The sequence below is a fragment of the Barbus barbus genome, assembly GCF_936440315.1.
Source record: "Barbus barbus genome assembly, chromosome: 29".
Lineage (NCBI taxonomy): Eukaryota > Metazoa > Chordata > Actinopteri > Cypriniformes > Cyprinidae > Barbus > Barbus barbus.
The window spans coordinates 4,677,590-4,695,324 of NC_136757.1; the positions used below are offsets into that span (position 1 = coordinate 4,677,590).

At 38.0% G+C, this 17,735-nt stretch overlaps 1 protein-coding gene across 2 annotated transcripts; it reads left to right on the forward strand.

Moving 5' to 3' along the window:
- Nucleotides 1–525: 525 nt before the first annotated feature.
- Nucleotides 526–17,363, forward strand: LOC306849551 (uncharacterized protein KIAA2013 homolog). Of its 2 annotated transcripts, XR_013782353.1 has the most exons (4): nucleotides 526–1,995; nucleotides 10,287–11,140; nucleotides 13,678–15,100; nucleotides 15,578–17,363. XR_013782353.1 is itself a non-coding variant. In XM_079384669.1 (3 exons), exons 1-3 carry the CDS (start codon nucleotides 1,014–1,016, stop codon nucleotides 13,693–13,695), a joined length of 1,854 nt encoding a protein of 617 aa, XP_079240795.1. In that variant the 5' UTR covers nucleotides 526–1,013; the 3' UTR covers nucleotides 13,696–15,109. The 2 variants fall into 2 exon arrangements, 1 of the variants encoding a protein (XP_079240795.1); XM_079384669.1 differs by lacking the exon at nucleotides 15,578–17,363 and having other exon boundaries at nucleotides 13,678–15,109.
- Nucleotides 17,364–17,735: the final 372 nt, after the last annotated feature.

Genomic DNA, 17,735 nt, shown 5'->3' on the forward strand with positions numbered 1-17,735 from the left:
AGGCTTTTCAGCAAAAGTATAAAAACTCAAATTCAGCAAACATCATTTAAAACACAATATTTAAATATTACAATAAGGTTGCAACTGCTCACTGCTCATTGAAGTTCTTATTATAAGAATTATTATAGCCTAAGCATTCGGAAATAATTGGAATAAATTAAGTGTATTTATGAAATGTCACAAAAAAAAAGTTACACAAGTATTGGTAAGCCTAAAAAAATCATGCAGTATGTTTATTATATGTTTGTGCACGTTACACAAAATGAGTAAATACTGCACACTTTGTTTCTTTTTTTTTTTTTTTTTTTTTAAAGAAGACGGATACTATTTTTCACACACAACACACACAGCACGGCAGCAGTCATCAGTAGGTGCCGTAAAGCAAGTTGCCAGGTCAGTCTTACTGGTCCAGGATCAGTGTTGTCTTCCAGTACTACGCTACAACGACGTTAGACATGTTGCTAAGGGCTGATCCTAGAACAGCGCTTAGTCCATTTTAAACTGCGACAGTTCCGGTGTTTTTACGGCAGCCTGCTGTTTCCTTCCACAAACAGAGATGTCAGTTGTCTGAGAGGTGACATGTACACACAGCAAATAAAACAAACAAACGACGTCGACGTAACTCAACTCTGGCAGAAACGCGCGATTACGCGACGCAAACATTGCTTTAAGGCGACAAAGTGAGTTAAAGGCGAAATGGGTGAGCAGAAATGTTTTGACTAGTTAGCTGACTAGCCTGATAACTACTGCACTGCAATAAATGCCAACTCTTTGCAGATACAAGTGGCTCGTTTAACAAATGTTTGGAGTTAAAAGTGTTTGCCTCGTTAATGAGGAAGTAGGGTTTTCCACAACTCTCTGAAACCTGTATTCAGGCGTGTTGCTCTTCAAGTTCAGCTTGATAAAGTTAACACTAACGTTACTATGCTTGTCAGAGCTGTTTACCACTCCCAGCTTTTACTGCTGTCAGGAAGTCACTGATCACCCTCGACTGAGGAAAACTGCAGTCGTTTATGTTCAGTCCATCAAAGAGCATTTGGAGCAAAAGGCAGATCATGTGGCTTCAGCAGAGATTAAAGGGGCTGCCTGGGTTGCTCTCGAGCAGCTGGGCCCGCCGTGTCTTGGTTGGGTTACTGCTCTTCCTCATCTTCTACTGGTACTTGAGCTCAGATGGGCTCCTGAGGGCCCTGAGCATGTCTAGGGAGTCTGGAGGAGCGGCGGGGGGTTGTTTGCAGACTGATCTTCACAGGTGGGTGTCGTTGGTGGACCGAGGGGAGGGAGTGGTTCTCACCCCACAGACCAAAGAAACAGTACCATTTGTGGTCGGTAATGGACATTTTCTGGTGGATGTGGACTCTAACAAACTCTGGGTGGCTTCATCTTCGCAGCCTGGATCCGCACCGGTTCACCAAACAGACTACGGGCCGGTAGTGCGGTTGCAGATCCCGGGAACGCGCTCGGAGGCCCGGGGAATGATGCTGTGGTACAGAAAAGGCTCTGTTGTTTCCACCAGGTGCATCCTGACAGCTGCTTCTCACGACTGCGTCGTCATACGAGAGGAATTTGTTGCGCATCGCAGCCGGCCCAATGTTTATCTTCAGAGGATTCACGTATCGAACCCCACAGACCACCAGGTTTCAATTGACCTGGTTTCGATTGAGTCTCTGTCGTTTAAGAGCACCGTGGAGAAGATGGAGGAAAAGGAGTTTGTGCTGTCCTCGGGCCGGGTGCTCACGGAAAAGAAGGACACCGTGTTGGTGGTGGTGGGCACAAAGAAGCTGGGCACCAAGATCCAGGTTTCTGCCAAATCTGAATACTCAGAAAACCTGGTGAGCGTGATTCACACCTCAGAGCCCACCGAGGGCGGGAAACTGGACGAGACCCTCGGCAAACTGAGAGAAGGAGTCAAGAGAGAGATGGTGGATGTCCTCCAAGCCAATGTGGAAGAATTAATGCAAGAGCACCAGCAAGCATGGGTGGATCTCTTCATATCTGGCAAGTTGATTAAGCACAGTCAGACATAATTGTTATTCACTTTAAAAAAAATAAAAAAATATGAGTATATACATTTCAGGTTCATTGAATGGACCTAAAAAAAAATAGTACAGTTCTGAATTAAAGGGGTAGCCAAGTTCTTGCAAAAATGAAAGTTCTGTCATTATTTACTCAACCTCATATTGTTCCAAACCTGTATGAGCTGCTTTCTTCTGTTGAACACAAAAGTAGACATTTTGAAAAATGTTGGTAGCCAAACAGTTGCTGGTAGCCATTGACTTCCACAGTATTAGTTTTTTGTTTTTTCTCCATACTATAAAAGTCAATGGCTTCCAGCTACTGTTTGGCTACCAACATCCTTCAAAATATCTCCTTTTGTGTTCAACAGATGAGAGAAACTTATGCAGGTTTGGAATTTTTATTTTTGGCTGCGCTATCCCTTTAATAAATCTTAGGGGTCATATCAAGACATCACATTTTCCTTAATCAGTGTTCAGTGTGTTATGAAAACAACATTTTAATTTTACCTCTATACCTTTTTCCCCCTGGAAAAAAAGGAAAGAAAGAAGGAAGTATTAAAAATGTTGCTAATTTAAGGCTAAAATGGTTTAGAAAAGTCTTAAAAGTTAGTCATTTCGTATTTTTCCATTAAGAGTAAATGTCATTGAATACGGAGTCCGATATTTTCGCACGTTAAAAAAATAAATACGACCTCACGTTGTGTCAATCACGTTTACATACTGCCTCCGAAACTTTCATCTGTCATAAAAAAAATTCAGATCAGGTTCGATTTTCTGCATTTTTGCATCCAAAGCAAGCATTTTGATAGGAAAGGAAGAAAAAACGGAAAAATGGACACAATTTCGGACTCGGGTGTGCAATGACCTTAAGACTGGTCAAAATGTTTTAAATTTGGTTACATACAATTAGGTTACTTTAATGAATCCAAAATACAAGACTGATTACCCCTTAGTTAACTGCTAGCTGGTAAAACTAGTTCTTAAAGACACTGTCTTAATAGAGGCTACGTTTATGCAACTGCCTCCCGATTTCACAGACAGGGCTTAGATTAAATCAGGATAAGGCCATAGTTCAATTAGGACATTTAAGTAGTTTTTATAAATGTACCTCAGGAGAAAAAAACATTACTCGTGTGCGTCTTGAGACAAATCAATGGCACTGATATATTTTAAGATCAGTCAGTGCAAATTTATTTCAGTTGAAACAGCTCAGAAATGCATTTAACAAGTCTTAAGCCCTGCCTGTGAAACCGGGGGTATGAAACTAGAAACTAGAAACTGCCACTCACCATTTAGAAACTGCTACTCACCATTTAGAAACTGCCACTAGCCAAATATGAGTGTATTGTGTCACATAAATGGGCTTCTCTACCAGCCACTGCACTCCAAAAAGAGGTTTTTGCAGTGATGACAGAAGAACCATTTTGGGTTCCCCAAAGAACCTTTCAGTGAACAATTCTTAAAATAATCTTTTTTTTTCTGTGTGAAGTACATTTTAAACATCTAAAAACATTTTTTCACTATATAGAACCTTTTGTGCAACTGAAAGATTCCATGGATGTTAAAGGTTCTTTATAGGAGAAACATCTCAGATTGGCCTTTGACAGTAAACTGATGAGGCCTGAGATGCAGGTCTGATTGGTTGAGCTTCAGTGAGCTTCATTTTGTCCCGTCGCTCAAATGCGACAGTAAATGAGTGTACTTCATACTTGCACAAATATGTGAGCTGATTTTTTTTTATATGCCACCTCTCCATGTGAATGCCCTTTGATGCAATTCACTTTATATTAGGGCTGTATACTCGAGTCCGGACTCGAGACGTTTTTCTATCGTCTCGGACTTGTCTTGGACTCGCCAAATGTTCTAGTTGGCCTCGACTCCAGCTATATATGTTTTTTTTCTCTCTCTTTCAAAACAAAACCATTAATCTGGCTCGCTTATTCGGAAAATGGGTAATGTAATTGTTTTAACTCCATCTAGAACGGGCATTGCCATTGGTCGCCTGGTAAATGCACAGCTGCGTCATATGCCTGGCTCCGAGTGTGCGTGCTGCGCGGGGGCATAAATCATTTTTATTTTGGCCACAGATACAATGTCTGCGACTTGCATAATACAGTTTGGTTTTACAAAGTTCGTTGGAGTTTTCACTCTCACTTTCCTTCGCTTTTAAATAGCAAATGAAAATGAAAGTAAAATGTGCACAGGCATTTATAAGCTAATCTATAACTTACAACAACAGATGTTCTGCAATAAACATGGGACTTTTATTAACGAAACTAATAACAATACACCATTACCATGCTATAAGCCTAATATAAAATAACAAACTTACAAAATGTTAAAAAACTGAAAATCATCAAACGCTGTGGAACCAAATGAATAAGAAACAGAACGAATAAGAGCAAAACGAATAAAGCCTGGAGGCAAGGAATACACCTTGATGTAAAATAAATTAAATAAATTCCACAAAAATTTAAAGTAAAAAATCGCAATTTTTGCATAGAAATATTACCAAACGCTAGAATTAGACACTTTGACAATAACAGTAAAGAGAAAAGAACGATCTAACCGCATGTCGGCGCACATGATTAACCGCTCTCTTGTGATGCTCTCTATGCCATTCACACAGAATGTGCTTTTGTGTTGACAAAGAGGCAAGAAGATGGGAGTTAAACATCTTTTAATGTTAAACATCTTTTAACGCCGCGTTTTTAGAAAGCCGTTTCATGCACGAGACGCTGCAAGAGACGCGAGCGCAACAGTCAAACGCATCCATGTTTACATAGAAAAAACAATGGAAAAGCAGCGTAATCGAATAAAAAAACAGTGAAGAACTACTACTGTATGTCTGATATTTCATGTTTGCATCAGGGTGACAGGCTGAAAACTACTGTTCATTGTTTTACAGAGCATTTATACTTAATAATAGCACTCTAGGTGTTATACCTTCAGTCATTTTGAATTTGAATTACTTGAAAAAACATTTAAGCATTTTTCTTATTATTTCTGAACATATAATATGCATAAGAAAAGTTTGTACAAGATGTAGTTGTAGTTCATGCATCTCTTCTGCAAAGATATTTAGTGATTTGTTTAACATTTACATGTGTGGTGCACTTAGAATATAATTTTCTTTAAATAGAGGGTTCATAAAGAAAAAGTTGCTTAAATCATGTTGTAGTTATATTTTCAAGTTGACTTGTTAAAATCGAGAATTGGACAAATTTTCTGAGAAAATCAAGATTTTGTTTTTGCCATATCGCCCAGCAATGGAAATAAATAAAAAAAAAACTTCAAATTTTTTATTTCTTTAATTTTTCTTTAATTTCTTTAATTGTCTGTTCTCTAACTGAATTAAATGAACACCTGTAAGACTGTGTATATCATTATCCCCCATACCCGGGGGATGTATATATTATATAACACCTATATTATATGGCCTTAGGCAAACAGCAAACAAATGCATGCGCAGCCACACACAGAGCTGAAGGTGTTTATATGCTACACAGCCTTGCTTGGGAGGGTTACATTGTACTATGGTTTCTTTAGGACAGGGGTCTCAAAACTTGGTCCTGGAGGGCAGGTGTCCTGCAGAGTTCAGCTCCAACCCTTATCAAACACACCTGAAACAGCTAATCTAAGCATACTAGAAACTTTCAGGCAGGTGTTTTGAGGCAAGTTGGAGCTAAACTCTGCAGGCCTTCTAGGACTGAGTTTGGAAACCCTGCTTTAGAACAAGTAACAAGTTCAAGAATGGGAACATGTTGAGTTTTTTTTACACTTATGTTGCTTGCTATTTGTAATATTTTCCATTGGCAGCCCAGAATGTGATTGTTACACTATAATAAAAATGCTGAAAATGTGAAGTTGCACTTCAGCTTAGGTGACTTTAGTGAAATTGCTAAACCTAAAGTAAATAAAATAGCCTAATTGGATCCTACAGTGTTGTTGCACATGCAGGGCCAGATTAACACTTTGTTGTACCCTGGGCAACAATATTCAAGGGCCCCATCATCACGACCCCAGGATCACCATAATATGGTCATATATAGAATATATTACTGTAATATACAGTAAATATACTCAATACTTCAAATCCTAACTGTCATCATATTTTGATTTACAAATATTTGAATGCTCATAGAACTACAAATGCACTACTATGTCCCCTATCAAAGACATTCACTCACATATGATGCTATGAAAACAAAACACATCAGCATCTGTATAATCTGGTAAAATTGACCCACTACATTGAGAGGGAGGGAAGTATCCTTCATTTTCACAAAAAATGAAGGCAGCGGCTATTTGCACTAAGTGCAAATAGCATATTTTTTTAGTGACAGATGCTATTTACACTAAGTGCAAATAGCAATGGATTCTATTTACACCAAGTGAAAATAGCAGTATTTTTTAACGATATGATATTTACACTAAGTGCAAAAAGCTATAGATTCTATTTACACTATGTTAAAATAGCAATATTTTCTGCTATTTATACTACTTATTGCAAATAGTGGCAATTATCTGCACCTCAGTATTGTAGTACATTATAAAACAGTATGCAATAATAACATACTGAGTGTAAATTATAATTTTAATTCAAATTTATTAAATGGATGCCACCTTATTGGGACAATAAAGCCCTCCCTACACCTACCCTAAAGCTACCCAATACTTTATTTTCAACTTTTTGATTATTTCCTTAATTTTTATTGAAAATAAATGCCTTTCTGATGCGATATGAGATTTGAAAAGGGAGAAAAAAATGTTTGGCAAAAGGTGGGATCGAACTCGGGTCGCTCGCGTCAAAAAGCATGCGCCTTACCATCTACGCCACTGAAACTGACGCTAAATTTGCTTCTTTTTTTATAGAAATAGACACTTAGAAAAAGGAATAGATAAGCAACCACTTTCAAACCATCGTTTATTTAACAACACTTATTCCCAATAGAAATGTATGGAATTGATAGAGCTATCACAGAAGACAAGGCAATCAAGTTATTAGTTATTATCCGGGCTGTAAACGTAAGCTACCGCAGGCGGTGTAAATTAGAAAAGTCCTGGCTAGCTGAGTTATCCTCGTCGTTGACGGAAGCGGACTTAACAGAACTGTCGGCAACATTAACAGGAGTGAAGAAATTACCTATTTTAGGTATACACTTTAAATTTTCAGCGTTTCTGATTTCCTTTTCCTTTTTTAATTTTCGCTTCGGGCTCCCACTTAGCTTCTCCATTGTGTCTGATTTTTTTTTTCTGTTGTAGCAACGCCTGACGTCACGTAACGCGCTCGGCGTAACCTTTGACCCACCTCATACGGACTGACCAATGAGGAGAGGGTCTTTCACTTGAGGGTCTCTCTTCATTGGTCAGTCCGCATGAGACTGACTCTCAACCGCTCTCAACTCAAGTTTAAAGTCATAGGCAGCGCACGCAGCATATCTCTGTGCAGCGCAAAAGCCCGGGTGGACAGTTTGTTAAATATAAAGCGGGAGATTACAGATACAGTATTTTGCTCGTGCCCTTGCTGTCCTGGGCCCTTTAGATGTCGTGGGCCCCTGGGCAATTGCCCAGTTGCCCGTATGGTTAATCCGGGCTTGTGCACATGGTTTTCGATCATTATAAATAATAATGCAAAATGATTATCTTAGAATAGAAGATATGCTGTCTTTCGTATCACATAAATTATCAATAGTATGTGGTTTTGAAGAAGATGCTTTTTTTCTTTCTCTGTTTTGACTGTCTCATTTGGACTTGGACTCGAACCTCTTTGGACTCAGTCTTGACTCGGACTCGATAGTCCTGGTCTTGGACTCCACAAAGGTGGACTTGACTACAGCCCTACTTTATATGCACATTAATAATACGGAAGTAGGTTCACTTCAGTAATGAGATTTGCAATATTCCAAATATATTTCCTTGTTATAACTTTCAAGACAAATAAACACACCCATCAAAAACACCTGATTGGTTGTAGGAAGGTGTGTAGGACACAGCTAACAGTACAGATAAGGAAAGAATCCCACACAGAGCTATAGTTTACAAAGAGTCCTTTACTGACAAAGCAAAGTGTTGTGCCATATTCTACATCTCTTCTGCAAATCTCTTTTGGCATTCTTTATTTCTTTTTAGTTTTGTCAAAAACAAGTAGGACAGGCGACCTAGCACAGCAACTTTAATCAAAATGAGATTTGAGTGAACTTACTGTACAGGGACAGCTTCCATGTCAAGACACATCTGGAAAAAATACTATACCACTTTGCACAATAACTGTTTGTTTTACTTTCAAGGACAGTTTTTGGGATGCATTTTATCTCATGAACACAAACAGGCTCCCTTATATTTAATATGTTCAAGTTTTACAGCTTAAAATAATGTTTAGTTCATGAGGATTTGATCTGAAATGTGTGTGTAAATTTCTCACTCGTGCCTTCAAGTCTTTAAAAAGAGGTCAGAGTCCATTTACAAGGCCAGAGACAGTGGAAAAGCAAAGAGAAAAGTTATTTTTAATTCAGTTTACTATTTGGTTGTTAGAAAAACACAGAGATAACACCTGCAGTATAATAATTTAATGCTTTGCACATTTTTTTTTTCAGTTGCACATATACGAGTTGCATGATAATTAAATATAAGTAAAGCTGCAGTCCAAGTCCAGACATGTCATTTCACATGTCTGCAGGGGTGTAAAATACATTTAGATTTTTTTTTTAATAATGATTTTACTGCATTACTCTTCTTGAGTATTATTTTGGGGGATTTGTACTTTACTCAAGTGAAATTTAAACTGACCATTGTGTTTTCATTTGATTACATTTCTGAAGAAAAAAAACAGTGCCTACTTTCTACTCCTTACAATTTTATTTCAATTTGAAAAGTACTTTTTTTTGCATATTTATTTTGTCGTGCAAAACGATGTGTAAGAACCAATGATGTTTGTCTTCACTCATCAAACACACACGGTTCGTCTTCAGTTGTAAACTCAGTTGTAATCAGCAAAATATATATATATTTTGTTTTTAAGTTATATTTATGTGCTTTTTGGACAGTAGAGAGCAGACAGAAAAGCATTGGGTGAAGAGAGGGGGGTGGGATCAGCAAAGGATCTCGAGACGGGAATTGAACTCGGGTCGCCGCGAGCACAGCTAGGCTTTGTTACACTAACCACGAGGCTATCAGTGCTGACATCAGGACAATTCTGGCTTCAAAATTTCACCATTAAATCTAAGAAAGCATATACTGAGGTAGCAAAGTTGCTTTTCTATTGATTATTTTTGTTTGTTTGGATCTAGCCATTAACTGTCTGTGTAGTATATTGGCTGAATGCACAGCATTTACTCACCCTGAAGTATTTTCCTTACACACGCCCATTGTTTCGCTTCAGAAGATACTGATTCGCTAACAGGGGTTGTGTTGGTTACCGTCATGTTCATTTGTATAGTTTTTAAGGTGTCATCTTGGGATGTCCTGTACACTTGCATTTTATCCATACAGATGGATTATTTCTTTCTAAAAATCTTTGTGTTCATCTGGAGTAGAAGAGTCATACATATGTCTGACAAAACATTTTGCATTGAGAAGATGATTCAATATGATAAAACAAGTCTGTTTTTTTTTGTTTGTTTTGTTTGTTTTTATACTTAAGTGCAATTTACAAGATACTTTTAATTGAGTAAAATTTTCAGTTTCTGTGCTCAAGGGTCTCAGGGTCGTGGTATTGAGGGTGGAGAGAGTGCTGGTTATTCACTCCCCCACCTACAATCCCTGCCGGACCTGAGACTCGAACCCACAACCTTTGGGTTACAAGTCCGACTCTCTATTCATTAGGCCGCGGCTGTTTATATAATATATGTGTGAATACTGTGTGTATGTATTATGTGTATATATAAATACAAACACATGCATGTATATATTTAAGACAAATATGGTATGTTTATATATTAAATATATTTATATATAATAAGAAATGTATATATAAATATTTTCAAAATATATGCTGTATGTGTGTGTATTTATATACACATAATAAATAAACAGTACACACACACATTATGTAAACAAGCTTTTATTTTGGATGCGATTAATTTCAATGAATCGTTTGACAGCACAAATATATAAATTATGACTTTTTTGCACAAATATAAAAAACAAACATTGGTTTACTTCAGGGAAAAAAATATGATGTGACTCCTTTAAGGTTTTTATTTGTGTGTTCACTTGCTTTAAGAACCTAAAAGGAATTGTTTCATAGTTTGCTTTTTTGCTGCTTTACAGGTGTGGAAATCAGAAAGATCACAGATGCCCATACTCCGTCCAGTCGCACAGTCAACAACACGCTATACTACATTCTTTCAACCTCCACAGCGCCCCTCCTGGATCAGAGTTTGACCACAGAAGAGCACGAACGCCTGGAGTCCAGTCTGAACTATGCCGACCACTGCTTCAGCGGCCACGCCACCATGCATGCCGAGAACCTGTGGCCCGAGCGCCTGACCAACGTGGCTCAGATCCTGCAGCTGGTGAATCTCTGGAACCTGACCTTCCAGAAGAGAGGATGCAAGGTCCTCGTGGCAGCAGGCACTCACGGTATGATGCAAGGCATGGTGCTGAGTTTTGGCGGTCTGCAGTTCACCGAAAACCACCTTCAGTTCCAGGCCGACCCGGATGTTCTTCACAACAGCTACTCTTTGAGGGGCATCCATTACAATAAAGACCTTATCAACCTGGCCGTGCTGCAGGACGCCGAGGGCAAGCCCTTCCTGCACGTGTCCGTCAAGCCTCAGGAGAAACCCGTGAAGCTGTACGCCTGCGAGGCCGGCTGCATGAACGAGCCCGTGGAGCTGACCTCAGAGCTGCGAGGCCACATGTTTCCGGTGATGGTGACCCAGCCCATCACGCCTCTGCTGTACATCTCCACTGATCTCACTCACCTGCAAGACCTGAGACACACCATGCACGTCAAGGCCATCTTGGCTCACGAGGACCACATGGCCAAGCAGTACCCAGGCCTGCCCTTCCTCTTCTGGTTCAGCGTGGCGTCTCTCATCACACTTTTCCACCTCTTCCTCTTCAAACTCATCTACAATGAGTACTGTGGGCCTGGAGCCAAGCCACTCTTCAGGAGCAAGGTATAGCCGAAGACACTTGAAGACACGCCATTTTTGGGGGGTGCGAACTGTGGTGTGTGTGTGACTCTCCTCTCCCTTTTTCTTCTTGCTCTCATTCTGCGCAACTCTCAAATTCTGCCTTGCAAGATATTTTTACCTCTGGAAACGAATTGACGATAATTGGTTTGGGTAACCCATCAAACTGCTGTAATTGGAGGGTCGGGCTAGCTTGAAATAGTTGTCTGCAATCTTCAGTTTGGGTGTTCTCACTCTATGAACCTCTTGATGAACTGAAAGCACCAGTGCTCTAAAGACACTATTCAGAGAGTGCTGTTTTCTTTTCTTTTTCTCGCAATCTGACACAATTAGAACTGATTTGTGTCCAAAAGATATTTATTTAGTTTTATATGAAATGCTATTCCGCTTTGCAGAATAACCATTTGCTAATTATGTTTGAAGGACAGTTTTTTTTTATGTAATTTATCTCGTGGCTTTCAGCAGACTTTCCCATCTTTTATATGTAGTTTTACAGCTCAAGAAAATCTGTCTAGAGTATTTAATTCAGTTTTTTTGATGGGATCGAATTTTATTTGATCTGAAATTTGTGTAAACTTCTCACTGGTGCCTTCAAGTCTTTCTTCTTCCAAGTTGGTTTAAGGGGTTTTGTTTCTCTGAAATTTGCTTTCTGCAGAGTCTTTTTTGTTTGTTTACAATCTGGGGGTCTTACGCAGGGGTCTCATGTTTCATCTAAATGTGCTTTAAGTTTGAATATCTTGTTGGCTTGGTGAGGTGAAAGTTGAATTTCAATTTGAACCCAAATACATCCATTTTTGTTTTTTCACTGATCACATTAATTTATGTCAGTAGGGTAATGTCAATACTGATGGTGGTTTTGGTGACATTTCTGATAGCAGTTAACATAAACTTCAAACATAAGGTAGGCAGATTTGAATAAACCTCACCAAACCTATCAAGAACAAGTTCGTTTTGCCACAAAATCACAAGAAAATAAAATTTTGCATTAAAATGAAGCCCTTTTAAAGACCATTAGGATTATTTTCATGACAATTAAACCTTCACAATAAATTTAATTATTAGTATTACAATTGTTAGGCTTATACTGTGCTGAAAATCATTGCATTACCTCATTTATAAAAGATATACAGCACTGAGCAACTAATAAGAATCACAACTGACAATAATAGGAATTACAAAACGTCTCAGAATTACAAAAAGTCTTCATTTCATGTGCAAAATGTTTCTTTTTATAAATAGAAATGTCCCCATGCAGATATTTTGTCCTAAGATTCACAAAGTCTAAACAGGTTTATGTGTTGATATATGAAAGGACATAAGTGTGTGTGACTGACATTTAATCAACTGAATGAATCGTGTCGGTTCACTGTTTAGAGCACAAAATGGCACGGGACAGTTGAGGAGGCTCTACTTGCTTATTAAACATGTATCGCTCTTTTTAAATTTGGCAAATGCAGTTTCACATGGTCTGATGTGTAATTCATATCACTGCTGCGTCTGCACTGATATCATACACCCTGAGCTGTTCTCCGTTAGATCTCTGCCAACATTTACACAGAAAGAGCTAATGTTTTATTAATAATTTATTATTTACTTGTTAATGTGAAGGCTCTGCATTGTTTGCCAAGTGGGTCTCAAAGTTTCTTCCCATGTTGGAGTGATCTAATTGATCTTTTGCATTTGTTTGAATTCTGCTGTTTTTATTAAATTAACAAAGTTCTGTTAATGTGGCATTCATTCACATTGATTTTTTAAAGTTTTACTTAATCTGGGGTCATACAGTAAAACCTGTATTGCTCCTTGGTGTGAAATGAGTACGTCATATGAGTTGCCTTAAAAATGTGTCTCTTTACTCTGCCAAGTTAAGGCTGTTCTGTGCCTGCTTAAAAAAAAAAAAGTGCAGTGCCCTGCAATTACAGCTCTAGTGTCAAAGCATGCAGTTGTAATTGCTGTGGAAATGAGTTTATCCCACCTCTGAGCAGCATTAAACAGTCTGTAAAGACACCTAAATGCCACTTCAGAAGTACTTCTGTGCCACCTTTGCAGTTTAAATGTGTCACTAGTGTGTAACATGCTTGAAGATACATTGCTTTAAGTATTTTTTTTATTAGTGGGCGCAATAAATGCCATGTTTTGGGTTTAAAAAGGCAACTCAAATGAGTAAGATAATTTCCCAAAGAGAGCACGCGTAAACATTTTACTTCATTTTTGATTGAACTTAGACATTTCTCATGTTTGACACTATTGGTGTCAATCCTAATGCCTGTACTCTGTTTATTTGGCTATATTTTGCAATTATCTTAGACTCATACTGAAATATGTAAACAGATGCACTGGATGGAGTAAATTCAGTGTGTAAAATGAGCGCTAAATGCCATGAAATAATATATAATAGTAAATCCTTTTCATTCATATCCCTTGATATGTTTTGAAATCCAACATTTTTTCTCAAAGAAAGCATAACACATTTATTTGTTCTACCATTAATATGCATATTCACCCTTTATTTGTTATTTCAACAGGATGATGTTTCTCTCTGAAGCCTAATCCAGTATGCAGAAACATTAAATATGGCTCTATCTCTGGATGTCCTCTCAGACGTGCCGATGTATTTAAGACATGTTTTCCATTATTGCTGTGTGAATTTAATTATACACATTATCTGATTTCTGTGGAGGATTATGTAAATTGTTAAGGGCAAAATACGAAGACTATTTAAAGGTGCCCAGTCATGTGCAAATTAGTGATAAATTGTCAATAATTATGAAGGATTCAAACAAAACCTTTATTATTCTAGTTTATAAACAAGCACAATAATAAAATCTTAATGGAAACTATGCAGCTCCTAAACACTGATTTTATGTGACTGAAGAAAAAAAATTGTATAAAATCGCAATGAAATGGAAGTAGCGACAGAGCTTTTCTTTTGTATTGTGATGAACATCTGAGTGTAACAGATCGTTAAAAAAAACAGTGTAAGGCATGGATTGGCAATTGGGGATAAATGAGAGAAGTCAGGCACCTTATTTTCACTGCAATAATGAATTATGACTTTGATTATGAGGTCAAAAAAATCAGATACACGGATGAAAATCAGTTAAATGAATCTATGTCAGTATAGAAATACTGACCCTTATTAAAACAGCTGGGAAGAGGGAATATTGTATGTATTTATTTGAAAAATCAGCATTGAACATCACAGATTCACGTTTGTTTACTGTATACTTAATCTCATGGAATATAGAAGTTAAAACAGCATGTCATTGTTATAATGACAGTTTCAGATGCAGATGATAACCACTTGTCTCTGATTAATGCCCCGCCGTGTTAAAAAGAAAATAAATGTGGAATATTTTGGACTTCAGTAGATTGTCATCCAGCTGATGCTTTAAATACAAGTGACTCACAGTCTCTACTCGGAGACACCATGGTAGTTGGTGAATGTTTGAATTCACAATCTTTCTGCTAGAAAGATTATTATGAGAAAATAAACCTCTGGGCTTCCCCAACTAGTCGCATGCTGCATTGAGTTGCATTGCACAACAAACTGGCCTCGTAGCCTTACCAGACTGCTGTTCCACTGGTTTTAGATGATCGGCCAGTTGGTCTCGCAGAATGAGCAGCTGACAGTGCCCAAAACCCCTCTAAAACCAACCAACAGACCAGGCCGGGAGACCAGCTAAGACCAACCAAAAGCTAATAAAAAAAAAAAAAAGCTGAATGAGAGAGAACTCCAAATAGAGGACAACATGAAATGTTTAGAATTCCATGGGGAAAAGTACTTTTATCATTACGTCAATTGAAAATTGCTTCATCATTACTTCAAACCCTGGACTGCGTGGTATACACCACTGATGTATAATAGAGTCATTATATATAGATCAGTGGTATACACACACAAAAATGACCTAGAGCATTCAAAAAATGTATTTGACGCCAATATAAGTGCTGGTTGTAAAAAAAGGTTATTTCCAGTGATTACAAAAGTGCACAAACATTGTAAAAGTTGTAGGAGTGAAATGTTTTTATAGTCTTGAGATGCTGAAGGTCCAGATAACAGAACATTTCTCGAAGACGGTTTGTATAGGTGTGATGGATGTCAACACTTTCTTTGTCATCATCTTCATCACTGGAATGAAGACAGTCCTCAAACGGTGCATCCTGGTTCTGTACTAAATAGTATTCTAAATTAGAATAAGTGTGTCCCAAATCTTTTTATGTTGAAATGAGAATCCCTACCCGGGGCATATTCTCCTCAAACCTCCACATATGGCAGATATGGGAGACTAACAATTAAGTAGAGACAATTAAGTGATCAAATATGTAACCTGCTGGGAAAAAAATAGAGTTAATTAATAATCAAATATGTAACCTGATTGAAACACAAGAGTCAAAGTCCCGCCTTTTAAATTAAAGAGCCAGTCACTAATCGGAAAAGTCATACTGCATCACTTCAGCTCTTCCAGTTGCCATAGAAACACTCAGTTTTCGGAAACATGCAAAGGACTTTTTAAGGCTATTTAAACTTAAAAAAAAAAAAACAGTTATGGGTCAGTTAGTGTCAGATTTTGTTGCTGATTTTAAATATGAGTTGAGATTTCAGGATTGTCCGTTCAAGTAGTGGATGCCAAAAGTCAAATGCCGAAAGTCGAGAATCAAAATACTGAATAGCTCAGGACAATTACAGAGTAGCATCTGCCTGCAAAACCGGAGGCTGCATTTTCAGGAACGCAGTCCTAGGACCACATTTCTAGGACCCTAGGTTTTTAGTGACAATGCCACCTACCGAATTAGAGGACCAGCGAGGATGACAATCAGAGTGTGAATCAATTTTTATTTGTTTAACATTAAAAACAATTGTGATGCATTTCATTGGAAAGTTAACGTAGCCGAAGTGATCGTGATTCGCTAAATAGTCTTGAATGCATAGCCATCATATATTAGCCTTTAATGCTGTACAATTAATTGTTAGCAGATTCATTTAACGAAACTGTTGCATGATAAGCCTGTGTTGACTTATTGACAGCACAATAAACTGTAGCACGTTTGTTGTGAAAGCTTGTTAATTACTCATTGTTTTTCCATTTTTATTAAGTTAAAATAATCTTAATGTTTTAACTGTCACGCGCTCACAGTCAGCCTGTTTAACGTTACCCCACAATACATGTTATGAGTACGTCTCTTCATTTTGACATGGTTTTATTATGTTGGTTGAGACATATGACATTTTAATAGTCAGACACAACAGAGAGGCCATCATAATAACTGACTGTTAAAATCCCACGTGTTAGATTGTGCCATTTACTGTGTACTGTACTCTATATGAAGTACTTTCAAGGACACAGCTCAGGGCAGGCAATAGTATGACAAAAGATAAATAAATGCATTGGTCAAGTACTAGGCTTGGGCCTAATTTATGTCTATTTATTTTTATAAAATTAAAATGTTTTTCAAGACACACATAACAATCCAAGAAGGGAGATCCTTTCCTGAACTAAAGAGATGCACTACATGCTGCAAGGAGTTTCACTGCCCGTTCTGCAGTTCTGCTTTGTTTCACGGATGAAGTGCAGTTAATCTGTGTTGCTCTGTTTCCAGAGGTATGCATAACAATATAATGTATTGTGCATGTTTCCGCCCTTCGAACCCTACTGTATATTATAGCTTATGCTATATTTCAATTAACAATTTTCTTTTGATAGGCCATCATATATGGCCTGGGTGGGCTTCAGAACTTGTCTCTGCAGGATGCTGAGCAGGCCTTCCTCTCTGGTCCTGATTATCATCACAGGTAAGATTAGAAAATGGAATTATGTTTACACAGTGTCCAATGTGTCCTTGTTTTAAGCGTTAACAGTATTTCTGTTAACCTAGCAGTGATTATGTTCTGCATTTACTATTTCAGTGAAGTGGAAGAATTTAATAGAGTGATAGAGAAACAATTGAGAAAAGAGGGGAGAGCATCCAGGTGGTAGGTAGTACTGCTGTGTAATGGCCTCAAGAATTGTTATTGTTATCCTTTTTTTTTCTCCTTGTGCAAATTGTTATTGTGGTTAATTTGCAGTAATACAACCTAAAGAGAATAACATGTAGAAAACAATATGTACACAGCTAGGGGCGCTGTGGGAGGAGAGATTAGGGGACAAAAATAGAAGAAGTGTTACGAGTGTGTGTGGTCATTGTTGAAGTTCGACCCCGAATCTGTCACAGAAAAAAAAAGAAAAAAAACGGGCAAATAAATCTACAGAAAAATCAAGTGGTAGTCCTGATCATTGTCCAAGGGGGCAACATAAAACTGGTGTTTCTGTTCGGTTTGTGACGGATTTCGGGAAAGAAGAGATAGCACGGGCATAGGAGCGGCTAGCGGGAGGAGAAACGGGCCGCGAGTGCAGCGTTGAAAGAGGAACGAGCCACGAGTCACGGAGAAAGAGAGAACTGCGAAGTGAGTCATATGAGACTGTTCAGTGACAAGTCATAATGTTGCCTGAGTGGGAAGTTACACTGGATGAAATTGAGAGTAAACTACTCGAGTTATCCGTTTCGCAATTGACAAGACTGTGTGAAATGCTTAAGTTAAATG

Excerpts from the sequence above, each read along its gene's own strand:
- LOC306849551 (XM_079384669.1), top strand. The coding sequence starts at position 1,014 with ATGTTCAGTCCATCAAAGAGCATTTGGAGCAAAAGGCAGATCATGTGG. Across the intron at positions 1,996-10,286 it reads GGTGGATCTCTTCATATCTG|GTGTGGAAATCAGAAAGATC; the intron begins GCAAGTTGATTA and ends GCTGCTTTACAG.